Source organism: Syngnathus leptorhynchus, chromosome 1 (assembly GCF_054491065.1).
Source record: "Syngnathus leptorhynchus isolate UIUO chromosome 1, UIUO_Slep, whole genome shotgun sequence".
NCBI lineage: Eukaryota > Metazoa > Chordata > Actinopteri > Syngnathiformes > Syngnathidae > Syngnathus > Syngnathus leptorhynchus.
Window position 1 is genome coordinate 1,168,224 of NC_141195.1, and position 15,820 is coordinate 1,184,043.

The 15,820-nt window shown below is 44.5% G+C and overlaps 1 protein-coding gene and 1 pseudogene across 6 annotated transcripts in view; both read left to right on the forward strand.

Annotated features, from left to right (window-relative positions):
• lama5 (laminin, alpha 5) overlaps positions 1 to 15,820 on the forward strand; it is a 237,792-nt gene that overhangs the window by 192,552 nt on the left and 29,420 nt on the right. For all 6 annotated transcript variants that reach the window (XM_085923196.1, XM_085923214.1, XM_085923231.1 and 3 more), the window contains 7 exons: positions 3,228 to 3,407; positions 8,804 to 8,943; positions 12,091 to 12,250; positions 12,798 to 12,931; positions 13,009 to 13,174; positions 13,240 to 13,374; positions 13,893 to 14,044. In XM_085923196.1, coding sequence (XP_085779322.1) covers positions 3,228 to 3,407; positions 8,804 to 8,943; positions 12,091 to 12,250; positions 12,798 to 12,931; positions 13,009 to 13,174; positions 13,240 to 13,374; positions 13,893 to 14,044 — 1,067 coding nt within the window. The remainder of the gene's footprint in view (positions 1 to 3,227; positions 3,408 to 8,803; positions 8,944 to 12,090; positions 12,251 to 12,797; positions 12,932 to 13,008; positions 13,175 to 13,239; positions 13,375 to 13,892; positions 14,045 to 15,820) is intronic.
• On the forward strand, positions 5,894 to 8,773 carry LOC147061376 (general transcription factor II-I repeat domain-containing protein 2 pseudogene; annotated as a pseudogene).

Genomic DNA, 15,820 nt, shown 5'->3' on the forward strand with positions numbered 1-15,820 from the left:
GGCCCAGATGGCATCTGTCCGAGACTGCTCAGAGACTGTGCGGACCAGCTGAATGGTATGGTCATGTACCTGTTCCAACTGAGCCTGAACAAAGTTCCAGCCCCGTGGGAGACCTCCTGCGTGGTCCCCATACCAAAGGTGCCGCGCCCCAAGGAGCCTAACCACTTCAGGCCTATTGCCTTTACTTCCCACCTGATGAAGACTATGGAGAGGATCATCCTGGGTCACCTGCGTTCCCTGGTGGGAGCGCAGTTGGACCCCTGCAGTTTGCTTACCGGCCTGGTGTTGGGATGGATGATGCAGTGATTTATTTATTGTACAGAACACTGCTTCACCTGGAGTACGTCGGGAGCACTGGGAGGATCATGTTCTTCGATTTCTCCAGCGCTTTTAACACCATCCAGCCGTCACTGCCCAGGGTGAAGATGGAGAAGATGCGTGTGGACCAGCGCCTGGCTGCATGGACTACAGACTTCCTCACCGACAGGGCGCAGTATGTGAGGTTACATCGCTGTGAGTCTGACATGGTGCGCTGCGGCACAGGTGTCCCCCAGGGTACGGTACTCTCTCCTTTCCTTTTCACCCTGTAGACTTCAGACTTTACCCACGACACCGCACACTTCCACATCCAGAAGTTCTCTGACGACAGCCATTGTAGGATATGTTTCTGAGGGGAACAATCTGGAATACATCAAGGACTTTGTCAGCTGGTGTGAGCTCAACCAGCTTCAGCTGAACACCAGCGAGACGAAGGAGATGATTGTAAGCTTCGGGAGGACAGCACCCCACTTCACTCCGGTGAATATCCAGGGATCGGACATTGAGGTAGTGGAGAACTACAAATTTCTGGGTGTTCGGTTTAACAACAAACTGGACTGGACTGATCACACCCACGCCCTGTACAAGAAGGGCCAGAGTCGCCTCCACCTGCTGAAGAGACTGAGGTCCTTCGGTGTGTGCAGGGCTCTGCTCAGGACCTTCTATGACTCTGTGGTGGCCTCAGCCATCCTCTACGCTGTGGTCTGCTGGGGTGGGTGCAGTACAGACCAGGACAAGAGGAGACTAAATAAGATGGTCAGGAGGGCGAGCTCTGTCCTGGGCTGTCCCCTGAACTCCATTGAGGTTGTGGGTGAGAGGAGGACGTTAATTAAGATGAAATCCATCATGGACAACACCTCTCACCCCCTCCACAACATTGTGCGGTCCCTGAGCAGCTCCTTTAACATCAGACTAGTACACCCACAGTGTAGGAAGGAACGATTCTGCAGGTCCTTCATTCCCTCTGCTGTCAGACTCTACAACATGCATGGCACCTGATAAAATTGTGTTTTGTTTCTACTAGCGGCAGGGCCGGTTCTACGAATGCACATAAGAGGGGGCAGTCACAAATGTGAAGGGGGCATGTTCTTTGTTTTTTGGGGTTTTTAAAACATATTTTTAACACTGTAAGTGTTTTCTTCACGGCAGTTGTTAGCTGTGTGTCCAGATCTCAACCTGGAGAAGTGGATTGCACTCTGTCAGGCCTCTACACTAAGATCTGTCCAACTTGGGTGTCCCACCTGAAGACTAAAGCTTCTGCTGCTATAGCTCTTAGGGTCACTGAGACACGCAAACCCCCTGACCACAATAAGGTGGCAATCCCTCAGGGGGGGAACTGAAAAATTAATTAAATAAATAAATGAAAAGTAAAACAAAATATTTATCCAGATTTTAACAACAACCAAGAAACAGCCAATTTCAACAACATAACATTACAGAGAGGCGGGGCTTCGCGTAGGGGTCTGGCAGACACCGCTCATTTGTCCTCAGTCTGTTAGATGCCACTGCATCTGTACACTTACAGATGTGCTTGTGACTTGAGAAACGCTCCCATTGGGTAAAAAAACAGCAGTCTATTCCCCATTTGACTGCACAAATATATATATGAATATTATATTAACTATTATTTGAGTTGTTGTTAATCATTAGTTATATCACGGGTCACTACGACTAGTCTGGTGGAGTTTTTACTGCTTCTTCCAACTCCTACCACGCTAACTGTAACTTGACACTCTCTGGCTGTGTCTTGCCTCATTTGCATACTCACAGTGATTGGATGTTTCCGAAGGGGCGCGGAGTCCTGACAGCAGGCTGTGTGAGGACACACGGCAACCTTTAACTTACAGCTGCGCACAAGTGAAAATGGTTATAATGTTTAGACCCCGAATATAAAGCGACCCTCACTTTTTCAGTCTTATTTCAATGCAAAAAACATTGTCTTATATTTGGGCCAAAACGGTAGTTAGCTGGTTATCCAAATCCTCAAACAGAATGCGGAGAACTATATAGACTACTATACTGCGTAGTTAAGGGGGACGTTCAGACACGACCCTAGACTATAGCATTAGCGGTTGCAATTTTTTTAAAACAAAGCAGTATTTAAAATATTCAATATACTGTCATTCTTTTTCTTGGTTGTTTTGCTTGACAGTAAACTGCAACAGTGTCGCATTAAACAGTTCAGCAAAAACATGAAACACAATGGAGGATATGCACGTAACGTCACAGACCGGCCGACGGTTTGTTTGGGTGGCAAAAAGCGGCGGACACTAATAGGGCCAAGGCTGGTACTGGAGCATTTTTTAGCATTTTATCGGTTGCAGATCGTGGCGGAGTTGTTACGTAGGCAACTTAAACCATGGTGAAGAGTTGTTGTGCCATAGGGTGGGCCTATCGCTTCCAAAAAAGCGATACCAGGAAATATATTTTTAGAACTTTTCTGTAGAGCTTTTCTTTTACAAGGCACAAGTGTATATAATATAAGTATGTTTTTAGAACTATTTTATTCTTATAACAACTTTGCTTTTATAACAAGAAACTCAACGCCGGACAATAGCTTCTCTTAGCTTGAATTTTTTATTAATATTTTTAAACAATCCGTGATGTGCTGAGGCCTCAATAAATGAACGGCGAAGTAGCGAGGAATGACTGTACATGATTTCATGGGCAGTACACTGCCGTCCGCCTCACAGTTTGTTTTTTGTTTGTTTTATGGGACATTGCAACTTTTCTGTATCACAATAGCATGCACCAAAATATCTCAAGAAACCATGCTCAAATTACATAGAGAGTAGACCATTTTACTTCGGAAACAGCCATTTTCTCACCTAGCTCACCCCTACCTTAATAAGGACAAGTGCTCCTGAACATGAATGTAACTTTCTGTGACCACTTTTTCCTGCATCCAGGTGAGCGTTCCAGTGAAGTTCAATGGCACATCAGGCATTCAAGTGCGCACTCCGCCCAACCTGGCAGACCTAGCATCCTATACCTCCCTCAAATTCTACATCACATTACCCGAACCTGTGCGCTCCCGCCGTCAAGAAAACGGCGCCAAGCACTTTGTCTTCTACCTTGGCAGTCGAGATGTAAGCATTGCCATTAAAACACACCCGTGCATGCTTATATCATGCTTGCCATAATTTTCGGACTATAAGTCGCAGTTTTTTCATAGTTTGGGTGGGGGGGCGACTTATACTCAGGAGCGACTTATATGTGTTTTTTTTTTCAAAAAAATTTACTTGATCATTAACACATTACTTACTAGTACAGTTGATCACCTCACATTTTATTTTTAATACACTGAAAAAACGAATAAAGCAATTCACACTTTAAAGCACAATGTTCATGAAACAAATAAACAAAACAAAAAAAAACAACTGAAAAAGAAATATAGTTATTTTCAAACTAAACTGAACGAGGATGACTTAAATTTCACCATTGGCCGTGACGCAACAACTGGGAGGGGAAAGCGCTGTTTTTTTGAGTTTTTAAAAAGCACAGGTCTGGTGAAGAGAATTTAGTGTGGTGATGTAAAAAAAAAAAAAAAAAAAAAAAACACCAGTAGGGGCAGCGATGCAATTTACGATGCAAATTGCTTGCTTGTGATGGACAGCATGCGAGCACACATCACGCCAGACATGCAAATCACGAGTCCGACGGCGCGCGTACGTGGCATTGTTTACACGATCGATGATCGATGTATTTTATGATTTGGAGTGACAGATGGTTTGGTAATATTGTTGCTATATGATAGTTATTTGAAATATACTTTATATATCGTTATATGGGTCTGTGGAATAATTAGACATGCAAATCACGAGTCCGACGGCGCGCGTACGCGGCATTGTTTACACCAGGGGTGTCAAAGTCAAATGGACGGAGGGCCAAATAAAAAAATCAGCTACAAGACGAGGGCCGGACTGTTCGAATGTTCATTGAAAATTTTTTAAATGACGCATATAGTCTAGTGAACCTAATTGAACCTACTGAAAACCTAACAAATATATTACAATATGATCAGATAAATAAAGCAATATTTTCTTATGGCTGTCAGTAATCTTTAATTTTCAACAGACACAAAAGACAAATTTCCTTTATATAAATATCCCCATAACATGAACATTAAATGAAAGAAACCGGTATTCAAGGCACCATCAGTAGACTATATTTTCTATTTTAGCAAAAGTGGGCTAAATTTACTTCAAAGAAAAAACAATAATAGCAATTTTCTATCATCCACTCAACTGAAATATTTTTAAAATATAATTGGATTGAAATACAAAAAAATAAAGTGCAAAAATCTATTAATCAAAAACAACACTTTGTTTAAGGAGAAGTAACATGCAGTGAAAACAAATATTAAATTTTAACTTTTAAACTTGAACTGAGTAAAAACTCTAAATATGTGATTGCACAGTAATGTTCACTTGTTTGAGGTTGAGGGTGATACTTGGTGGTGTCCCATCTTTTCCACAAGTTCATCAATGTTCGGGGTAAGGCTCTGAGCTGAAGAAATCCTCAGAATTGAGTGGAGGTGTTCAGCAGTAAGTCGACTTCTGTGTGATGTTTTGTTCAGGTTCATCAAAGAAAACAGTTGTTCACACAGGTATGTGCTGCCAAACATAGACAACGTTTGAGCAGCCTGGATGCGCAGCTGGGGCATTGTGCCGGGGAGGAAAGGGGCGAACTCCGCAGCACCCACTGCCGCATATTTTGCCCTCAGTGCATCATTGCATTGGAGGTCAATCAACTCCATTTGGGGGGTTTGGTGGTGAGCTTTCCACGTCAACAGCAAATGGGTTACCGAGCAGTTCCAACCTGCTTTTTTGTGCTTCAAAGTCAGCAAATCGGCGTCGAAAGTCAGCGGCAAGCATACCTATTTTATCAGCCAACTGTGTGCTCGGGAACGCACTGGTAGAGAGCTTCTCTTTCATGGTCTGGCAGCTGGGAAAGTGGCTCAAATTTTCTTTCCGCATCTGCGTCTCCCACAGAGTCAGTTTGGTTTTAAATGCCTTCACTGTACTGTACATATCAGAGATGACACGATCCCGACCCTGCAGCTGCAAGTTTATTGCATTCAGATGACTCGTAATGTCACACAGAAAAGCCATTTCACACAGAAACATTTCGTCTCGGAGTTGTGTTGTGTCTTTCCCTTTGCTGTCCAAGAACAGACAAATCTCCTCACGAAGCTCGAAACATCTTTGAAGCACCTTTTCCTGGCTTAGCCATCGCACCTCTGTGTGATAAGGCAAATCACCATGCTCCGTTTCTAACTCCGTCAGAAATGCCTTGAACTGGCGGTGATTCAAACCTTTGGCTCTGATAAAGTTAACTGTGCGCGTGATGATGCTCATTACATGCTCCATTTTCAAGGCTTTACCGCACAACGCTTCCTGGTGTATGATACAATGATAAGCTGTCAGCTCACCTGTCGCGTTTTCCTCTTGCATCTTTTCCCGTATCTTCGCCACCAGTCCGCTCCTGTGTCCACACATCGCAGGTGCTCCGTCGGTTGTCAAACCCACGAGTTTTTCAGACTGATTTCATCAACTGTAATTATGTCGTAGTGCAGAGTATGATGTCAGAGTCAAGGCCCGCGGGCCACATCCGGCCCGCAAGAAGGTTTTTTACGGCCCCTGGGATGATCTTGATTTATTATTAGAACCGGCCCGCAGCAAGCCGGCAGCCCGCAGATCTTTTACACGCACCAATACTACATTTCCCACAATGCAAAGGTGACGCACCGAGCAGTAGGCTGCTTCATTTCAATATTTATTGGCACAGCAGTCGTCAGCATCACAGTAAAATTAACTTTCAGATACCCATCAAAAATGGCAAAACGGAAGGTGGATACTGAGAACCGGGGGTTTCAAACAAGGTGGGAGTCGGAGTATATGTTCACGAAGGTAGCTGGAAAACCTGTGTGTCTTCTGTGTGGAGAAAGTGTGGCGGTACTGAAAGAGTATAATCTGAGACGACATTATGAAACGAAACACGCGGACAAAAACAAGAATATGGACATGGAACAAAGGCTACAAAAGGCAGAGGAATTAAAACGAGGCCTCAAATCTCGACAGGCTCTGTTCAAAAAAGCCAAATCACAAGGCCAGGCTGCTGTCAAGGCCAGTTTTATTTTGGCAGAAGAGATCGCTAAATCAGCCCGGCCATTTACGGAGGGGGATTTCATCAAAAACTGCATGATTAAAGTTTGTGACGAAGTTTGCCCAGAAAAAAAGGCAACTCTTTTTAAATGTGAGTCTGAGCAGAAACACCATTGCTGAGAGAGTAGACCAGTTGTCCATCAATCTAAAAGAGCAGCTTGTGAAAAAGGGAAAAGATTTTATTGCATATTCCTTGGCTGTGGATGAGAGCACCGACATTTCTGACATTGCCCAGTTGTCAATTTTCATCCGCGGAGTGGACTTCAACCTAAGCGTGACAGAGGAGTTTTTGGCTTTACGTCCTATGCATGGCACAACTACGGGGCATGATTTGTATGAAGAGGTGTCAAGATGTGTAAATGAGATGGAGCTGCCTTGGGAAAAACTCGTGGGTTTGACAACCGACGGAGCACCTGCGATGTGTGGACACAGGAGCGGACTGGTGGCGAAGATACGGGAAAAGATGCAAGAGGAAAACGCGACAGGTGAGCTGACAGCTTATCATTGTATCATACACCAGGAAGCGTTGTGCGGTAAAGCCTTGAAAATGGAGCATGTAATGAGCATCATCACGCGCACAGTTAACTTTATCAGAGCCAAAGGTTTGAATCACCGCCAGTTCAAGGCATTTCTGACGGAGTTAGAAACGGAGCATGGTGATTTGCCTTATCACACAGAGGTGCGATGGCTAAGCCAGGGAAAGGTGCTTCAAAGATGTTTCGAGCTTCGTGAGGAGATTTGTCTGTTCTTGGACAGCAAAGGGAAAGACACAACACAACTCCGAGACGAAATGTTTCTGTGTGAAATGGCTTTTCTGTGTGACATTACGAGTCATCTGAATGCAATAAACTTGCAGCTGCAGGGTCGGGATCGTGTCATCTCTGATATGTACAGTACAGTGAAGGCATTTAAAACCAAACTGACTCTGTGGGAGACGCAGATGCGGAAAGAAAATTTGAGCCACTTTCCCAGCTGCCAGACCATGAAAGAGAAGCTCTCTACCAGTGCGTTCCCGAGCACACAGTTGGCTGATAAAATAGGTATGCTTGCCGCTGACTTTCGACGCCGATTTGCTGACTTTGAAGCACAAAAAAGCAGGTTGGAACTGCTCGGTAACCCATTTGCTGTTGACGTGGAAAGCTCACCACCAAACCCCCCAAATGGAGTTGATTGACCTCCAATGCAATGATGCACTGAGGGCAAAATATGCGGCAGTGGGTGCTGCGGAGTTTGCCCGTTTCCTCCCCGGCACAATGCCCCAGCTGCGCATCCAGGCTGCTCAAACGTTGTCTATGTTTGGCAGCACATACCTGTGTGAACAACTGTTTTCTTTGATGAACCTGAACAAAACATCACACAGAAGTCGACTTACTGCTGAACACCTCCACTCAATTCTGAGGATTTCTTCAGCTCAGAGCCTTACCCCGAACATTGATGAACTTGTGGAAAAGATGGGACACCACCAAGTATCACCCTCAACCTCAAACAAGTGAACATTACTGTGCAATCACATATTTAGAGTTTTTACTCAGTTCAAGTTTAAAAGTTAAAATTTAATATTTGTTTTCACTGCATGTTACTTCTCCTTAAACAAAGTGTTGTTTTTGATTAATAGATTTTTGCACTTTATTTTTTTGTATTTCAATCCAATTATATTTTAAAAATATTTCAGTTGAGTGGATGATAGAAAATTGCTATTATTGTTTTTTTCTTTGAAGTAAATTTAGCCCACTTTTGCTAAAATAGAAAATATAGTCTACTGATGGTGCCTTGAATACCGGTTTCTTTCATTTAATGTTCATGTTATGGGGATATTTATATAAAGGAAATTTGTCTTTTGTGTCTGTTGAAAATTAAAGATTACTGACAGAGCCATAAGAAAATATTGCTTTATTTATCTGATCATATTGTAATATATTTGTTAGGTTTTCAGTAGGTTCAATTAGGTTCACTAGACTATATGCGTCATTTAAAAAATTTTCAATGAACATTCGAACAGTCCGGCCCTCGTCTTGTAGCTGATTTTTTTATTTGGCCCTCCGTCCATTTGACTTTGACACCCCTGTCGTAGTGGAATCTGTGTTGCTTTGTGAAAGTGGTCACTGTTGCGCTTACAACCCGTCCCTCTGGGTTCTGTCAGAACTGAAATGATTCAACAATTTGGCCGAATCTTTGTAAGAAGTGTCCACTCTGATGGTTGAGGTGTGCGTTGAGTGTCATTGTGCTTTTCACCTGAATGACCAATAAATACACTGTGTTGTGCCATGGCTCTTATGTGTATGAAAAGAGTCTATTGTGTTGACTGCTGGTCTTTGTAGTCCTCGAAGGACTTCCTGGGAATGGCGCTGGAAGGGAGGAAGCTGCGCTGGTACTTTAATATCGGCAGTGAAACAGCAGAGGTGTTGATGTCTGAAGATGTCCAGTCCAACGGAAACTTTAATAGTGTGGTCCTGGAGAGGTAGGATACGACACACATGCACTTTTTTTTTTCTTTGATGGCGCCGCTTGAGTGGCAGCCTGTTACAGCAGCTCTGACCCTTCTTCCCTTCTTTTAGTGTTTTTCAATGTGTTCCAGTGAGTTTTTTGTTGTTTTCTCCTTCTCACGTTGTTGATTAGGCTAGTGCTAGTCTATGGATGTTCACATTGTAACATTCGTAGTTTGCTCCTTATTGCTTTTGGAACTTTTTGGTGCGGCATCGGGTGATTCATCCATACTCGTCTCCATTGTCTACACCCGCGATCAGCTGTTGGCCTGGCGCTACACGCCCCTTCCCTGCGCGGTACGTCCGGAGACCCCCAAGGAGATACGGCCACGGAGAAGAGAATGCTGAGCGGGAGTAAAGCGCAGGCAGCGAAAGAAACGGTTTAAGCCGTGCTTGCCGTCGGTCACCATGGGGAACTCTCTTCAAAGCAAGATCTCTTCAAAGCAAGATAGAAGAGCTTACGGCGCTAACCCGGATACAGAGGGAATATTGCCAATGCAGTCTCATGTGCTTCACGGAAACATGGCTGAACGATCTCTCGCCCGACTGGACAGATTTCAAGTGGTGCGGGCTGACAGGAGAGCTACGAAGAGCGGTAAGGAGAGGGGAACTCGCTGTGTTTGTGAACGATAGATGGTGCCATCTCGGACACGTCAGTGTTAAGGAGCAACTCTGCTCCACAGACTTGGAGCTGTTGGTGGTTAGCATGCGACCATGCATATGTTTCCACATGTTATTGCTATAACTGTGTACATCCCTCCTTCGGCTATTGCTGCTACCGCTACGAACCGGATCCACACTATCATTTCTAAGCTTCAAACTCAGCATCCCCAATCCCTTCTCCTCATCTCCGGGGAATTCAATCATGCTTCCCTGGCCTCTTCCCTCCCCACCTTAACGTAATATGTAAATTGCCGCACCAGAAACAATAGAACTTTGGACCTGTTGTATGCTAATGTCAAGGTTGCATACACCTCATCCCCCCTCCCCCTCCTTGGTCGCTCAGATCACAGTCTCGTCCATCTGGTCGCAGACTACACCGGTAGTGAAACAGCGTCCACCTGAGAGGAGGTCTGTGATGTTTTGGTCTGAGGATCCTACTGCCAGGCTCAGAGACTGCTTTGAGAATACAGACTGGGAAGCTCTCTGTAGCTCCCATGGCAGTGACATTGACAGCATGACCCACTGCATTACCGATTACATTAATTTCTGTGTGGAGACCACTGTGCCCTCCAAGTTGGTCCGGTGTTTTCCCAACAACAAACCCTGGGTGTCCTCCGAGATAAAGGCTCTGCTTAATGAGAAGAAGAGAGAAGAAGATCAGGAAGAGGAAGGAGAACTACGGGAGGAGGCTGGAGAAGCAAATGGAGCTTAACAACGCCAGGAACATCTGGAGGAGTCTGCAATCCATCTCAGGCCATGGTAAAGGCGTTGATCGAAAACCAACTGGTGGAGACAAGGACTGGGACTCAATCTGTTCTTCAACAGATCTGATTCCACCCCCCCCCCCCCCCCCCCGCCCCTTCACCCCTCTCCTTTCCCGGCCTGCCCCCCCCCCCTCCGCACCTCAGCCTGCCACCTTCAACACTCCATTCCCCCCTCTCACCCCCGAAGACACTCTTCAGGCTTCACTCCCCACCACAGTCTTCCAACACCCCCTCTCCTTTACAGATCTTCAGGTGAGGAGTCACCTCAGAAAGATCAAGGCAGGGGAGGCCCCGGGCCCAGACACCATCTGTCCGAGACTGCTCAGGGACTGTGCAGACCAGCGGAGTGGCGTGGTCATGTACCTGTTCAACCTGACCCTGGACAAAGTTCCAGCCCTGTGAAAGACCTCCTGCGTGGTCCCCGTACTGAAGGTGCCGCGCCCCAAGGAGCCTAACCACTTCAGGCCTATTTGCTTGACTTTACACCTGATGAAGACTATGGAGAGGATCATCCTGGGTCACCTGGACTGGGAGGATCATGTTCTTCGATTTCTCCAGCCCTTTTAACACCATCCAGCCGTCACTGCTCAGGGTGAAGATGAAGAAGGCGGGAGTGAACCAGCGCCTGGCTGCATGGACTACAGACTTCCTCACCGACAGGGCGCAGTATGTGAGGTTACATCGCTGTAGATCTGACATGGTGCGCTGCAGCACAGGTGTCCCCCACGGTACGGTGCTCTCTCCTTTCCTTTTCACCCTGTACACTTCGGACTTCACCCACGACACCACACACTGCCACATCCAGATGCTGTCCGACGACACGGCCATTGTTGGATATGTTTCTGAGGGGAACGATCTGGAATACAGGACGGTCATCAAGGACATTGTCAGCTGGTGTGAGCTCAAGCAGCTTCACCTAAACACCAACAAGACAAAGGAGATGATCGTGAGCTACGGGAGAACAGCACCCCACTTCACTCCGGTGAACATCCAGGGATTGGACATTGAGGTAGTGGAGAACTACAAATTCCTGGGTGTTCGCCTTAACAACAAACTGGACTGGACTGATCACACGCCCTGTACAAGAAGGGCCAGAGTCGCCTCCACCTGCTGAGGAGACTGAGGTCCTTCGGTGTGTGCAGGGCTCTTCTCAGGACCTTCTATGACTCTGTGGTGGCCTCAGCCATCCTCTACACTGTGGTCTGCTGGGGTGGGGGCAGTACGGACCAGGACAGGGGGAGACTAAATAAGATGGTCAGGAGAGCGAGCTCTATCCTGGGCTGTCCTCTGGACTCCATAGAAGTTGTGGGTGAGAGGAGGACGTTAATTAAGCTGAAATCCATCATGGACAACACCTCTCACCCCCTCCATGACATTGTGCGGTCCCTGAGCAGCTCCTTCAGCAGGTGTAGGAAGAAGAGATTCCGCAGGTCCTTCATTCCCACTGCTCTCAGACTCTACAACATACGTAGCACCTGATCATGTGTTTCGTCTCTACCGCTACTTGTCGTTGTACTTGTCTGTTATTTATCTATTTTTACATTTGTCACTTGTCTTTATTCTTGCACTCTTGTACGCTGCTGTGACAAGTAAATTTCCCCGCTGTGGGATAAATACAGTTCTATTATCATCATCATCATCATCATCGTATGTGACTTGGTGGTGTTTTACTTGCGCTGTGTTTTTGCGTTGAAGGATCCTGCAGTATGGTCAGATGTCCATGTCTTCGGAGGCTTCTGAAGGCGACCAAAGGGTCACCAAAGCCTATGTGGAGGCGGGAGGAGATCAAGGGCTTCTCAACCTTTTGCCCAATGACACTGTCTTCTATGTGGGGGGGTACCCCAGCACTTTTAAAGTAAGTCCAACCACCATCTTAAAAAGGTCCCTAGTATATGTCAATATGTTTTTTTAAATTATGTTACTGCGGCGAAGACATGGCACTGCCGTGGGAATGTCAGCAGACAAGATTCACTTTGAAATTATGTTCCAGGTCATGTGTATCGAAATAAAAGACTAAATTATTTTTAATAATGTTACTGCAAGCACCCTTACACACACCGAGTGGCATTGCTTAAAGTGACTAAAATGACAAAAATCATACTCTTGGTGACTAAGCTGCCTAAATTCCAATTTGAAAACTGCATTTTTTTGTGTTGTTCTATTGAGGTAGCTTGAACTGATATTTACAGTTGTTTGACTGTTGTTTGTTTCAACAAATTAGGAAACTGCAAAAAGTATGAATTACAGAAGAGGACAAACACTTTTTTTAACAGGACTGTTTCTTCTATTTATATACAGTAATTGTAAGAGAAACAGTTAAGATAACTCCTGTGTGATACCATGATTAACTCTTTCATTGTTATGACTGAGATTTCTTCATCATATATCTTCTCCTCGTTCAGCCCCCTGACCCGTTAGCCCTGTCGGGCTTCAAGGGCTGTATGGAGTTGGACACGCTCAATGAAGAAGTACTCAGCTTGTACAACTTTGAGCAAATCTTTCAGCTGAACACCACACAAGAGAAGCCATGCGGCAGGTGAGAGCTTGCACCTGTCCACTTCACTAACATTCTTTGTCTGGGTGTTAATGTGTAATTTTTCATGCCATAAAAAGGTCCAAGCCAGCGCTAACACAGGCCTGGGTGAACGATGCCGCTTATTTTGACGGCACCGGCTTTGCCGAGATCTCCTTCAGTGAAGAGTCGGCGCGCATGCAACGCTTCGAGCAGGAAGTCAAGTTGGTCTCCCACAGAGGGATTTTGTTGCTGCTTCAAAACAGAGTACGTGTTAATCAAATGACCTTTCATGCCGGGACTATGTGATGAGCCCTTATGTCCTCAACCAGGACCAGTTCTTGTGTCTGGCCGTGGTCCGAGGCCACCTGAAGGCTTTCTTCCAGTTTGGTGGTGAGATGGAAGAATTTCAGCCCAAAGATCCCACCTCCCCATTCCTCAGGGTCAGCGATGCGAATCCCAAAGTAGTATGTATGCTTCTATATTCACTTTCATCTTATTTTCCTCATTTTCAATACTCTTTTGCTGATGTTGATGATGGTGACCCAAAAGGTTTTAGTTTTGGGGACTCTGCTTTGGGTTCCATTTTAAGGAAACATGGTATTTCCTTCCACTGCTATGCAGGTGACTGTCAGATCAATGTCCAACCGAGCAAAACCAACACTAGTTTACATGGAAAACACTAAGTTGTCTGGGTGTCCCCAAATTTTTGATATATGGATATATCAAAAGATCTGGGTGACCCCAAACATTTGATATATGGATATATCCAAAGATCGTTTGTCGAACTGAGCAAAAACAGAACACAACAGATTTTATGAATAAATTAATTAACATTATTACTGCATAAACACAAAAGTATAAATTAGTACCGTTGAGTTGGGTGTCATATCACTTCAATTGTGAAATTAACCTGGTGTACTTAACGTATTAGCCAATGGGTTTAAAGCACTCAAGTTAATTAATTGATTGTGGACTTGTTTAGTTGGAGATCATCATCCTGCGATCTCCTCCGTATCGAGTGGTGGTGAGGAGCAACCGCATCCAACTCTTCACGCAATTATTTTCTGAGAACATCCCAGCCTTTGGACGCACATACTTTCTGGGAGGAGTCCCCGAACACAACTTGCCTGACAGGTCAAAAACACTCCCGCGCTTGCGAACACACGCACACAAGCTCACACACTCACACTTGTTTTTCATGGGCCAAAGTGAGGTACTATTCTGTCATATTTGCATGTGTGTATGCCACAGCCTCTATTAGTTCAAATGATCACCTTTTCTGTGAATTATTTAGATGTACGTACAGTATTTTACTGTTGTTCAACATTTTGCTCTTCTTAAATCATATCACACCAACCGTAAAAAATACAGGAATCCTGTTTGATTTTGAATTGAGTAATAAAAGGTGCATTGTCCATAGTTAAATATCATCTTGTTAAATGTTTTTTACATTTTCAGTTAACCATTTAATCAGTTATCAGTGAAGGTGTCACGACTCGTCTGTTCCTTGGTGTTAAAGGCCGAATAAATCCACATTCTCCCGTCAAACTACATGCCAGGGTTTTCATCACTCCCCAAAGACACCACAGCTGTCAGAGCTGTCACAGTTGTCAGAGATACTATCGATCTCACGCAGCAGCTGAACCATGTCCCGATGCAGCACAATCAGACACAATAGGACATGTCAACATTTACTGTTTAGCCACACGCGATTAGCAAGTGGCTGACCAGGCCTTGCGCTAATGGACCAGTGGTTTGGGGATCCTGTTAGTAACTCACTCCGTAATTAATATTGGACAGTTTCTCACGCCACCGCTGAATATATCCCTGTGAAATATGGTGTCACAGAGTGTAATGTACGGAGATGGAGAGCTAAAAAAGATCGCCTAAAAAATGCTCACAATCAGATACAAGCTTTCCGTGGTCCTCAGAGCGGCCGCTTTCAAGAGCTCAACAGGAGTGTGTGCGCGTACAAGGACAGTGACACTGGGCACAGCGAGGCAGAGGATGTCCGTGAGGAGTAATGTTCTGACATGACAGATCTCAGCTACTCTCAAGTTTAAACCAGTTTATATTATTTTATTGCAATGTTTTCCCTTATTCCGATTTATTTCAAGACTACAGTTACAGTTAGACCACTTTGATGGTTATTGCAGTTATTGCAATTTTGTTGTTTTATCACAGTAGATTGGTTTATTTACATTTCAAAAACCAGAAGCCATTCATTTACAAATGTGATTGCACTTTAGTTTACATATTTAAATGTTCATATATTAAGATGTGACAGTTTTTGCATGATTTGAATGAGGCAAAATAACATGCTTATATAAAAATTAAAACTGGTGTTAAAAAAACCTTTTTTCAAACTTGAGTCTTGAGAAAGAGGGTGTTAGGGTTTATAAACTATCTTGATCGTATGATTATGTTGGGATGTAGACAACATCTCTAACAGAGGGGATCGTCTTATAATCAGGGTTGTTTTATATCCGGCCAATACAGTAATTAGGCCAGGTGCATTATTCAGAGATTCAATACAAAAGCACCTAAATAAAATAAAAAGCTGAGTATTCTATTATACTGTAGTTCCAGCTTTAAACTACGAACGTCTGTTTAGATGTCAATGTGCTGAAAACATGACTTGTCCCCGCCGCCCCAAAAATGAGTGACTCCCCCAATTTTTCCCCTCTAATTTCAAAATTTTTCGACCGACCCAACCGATTCCAACTATTGAACTTATGCCTACTGATTCCAAGAATTTCCACTTACCAAAAAGTCTACATTGTTTCCATTACAAGATCAACAATTTGGACTCATTCAGTTTTTTCCTTATAATTTATATATTTTTCAACTGACTCAATCCGTTCCATCTCTAAACTGTTCATCTTGTGCCCTAGTGATTCCAAGAATTCT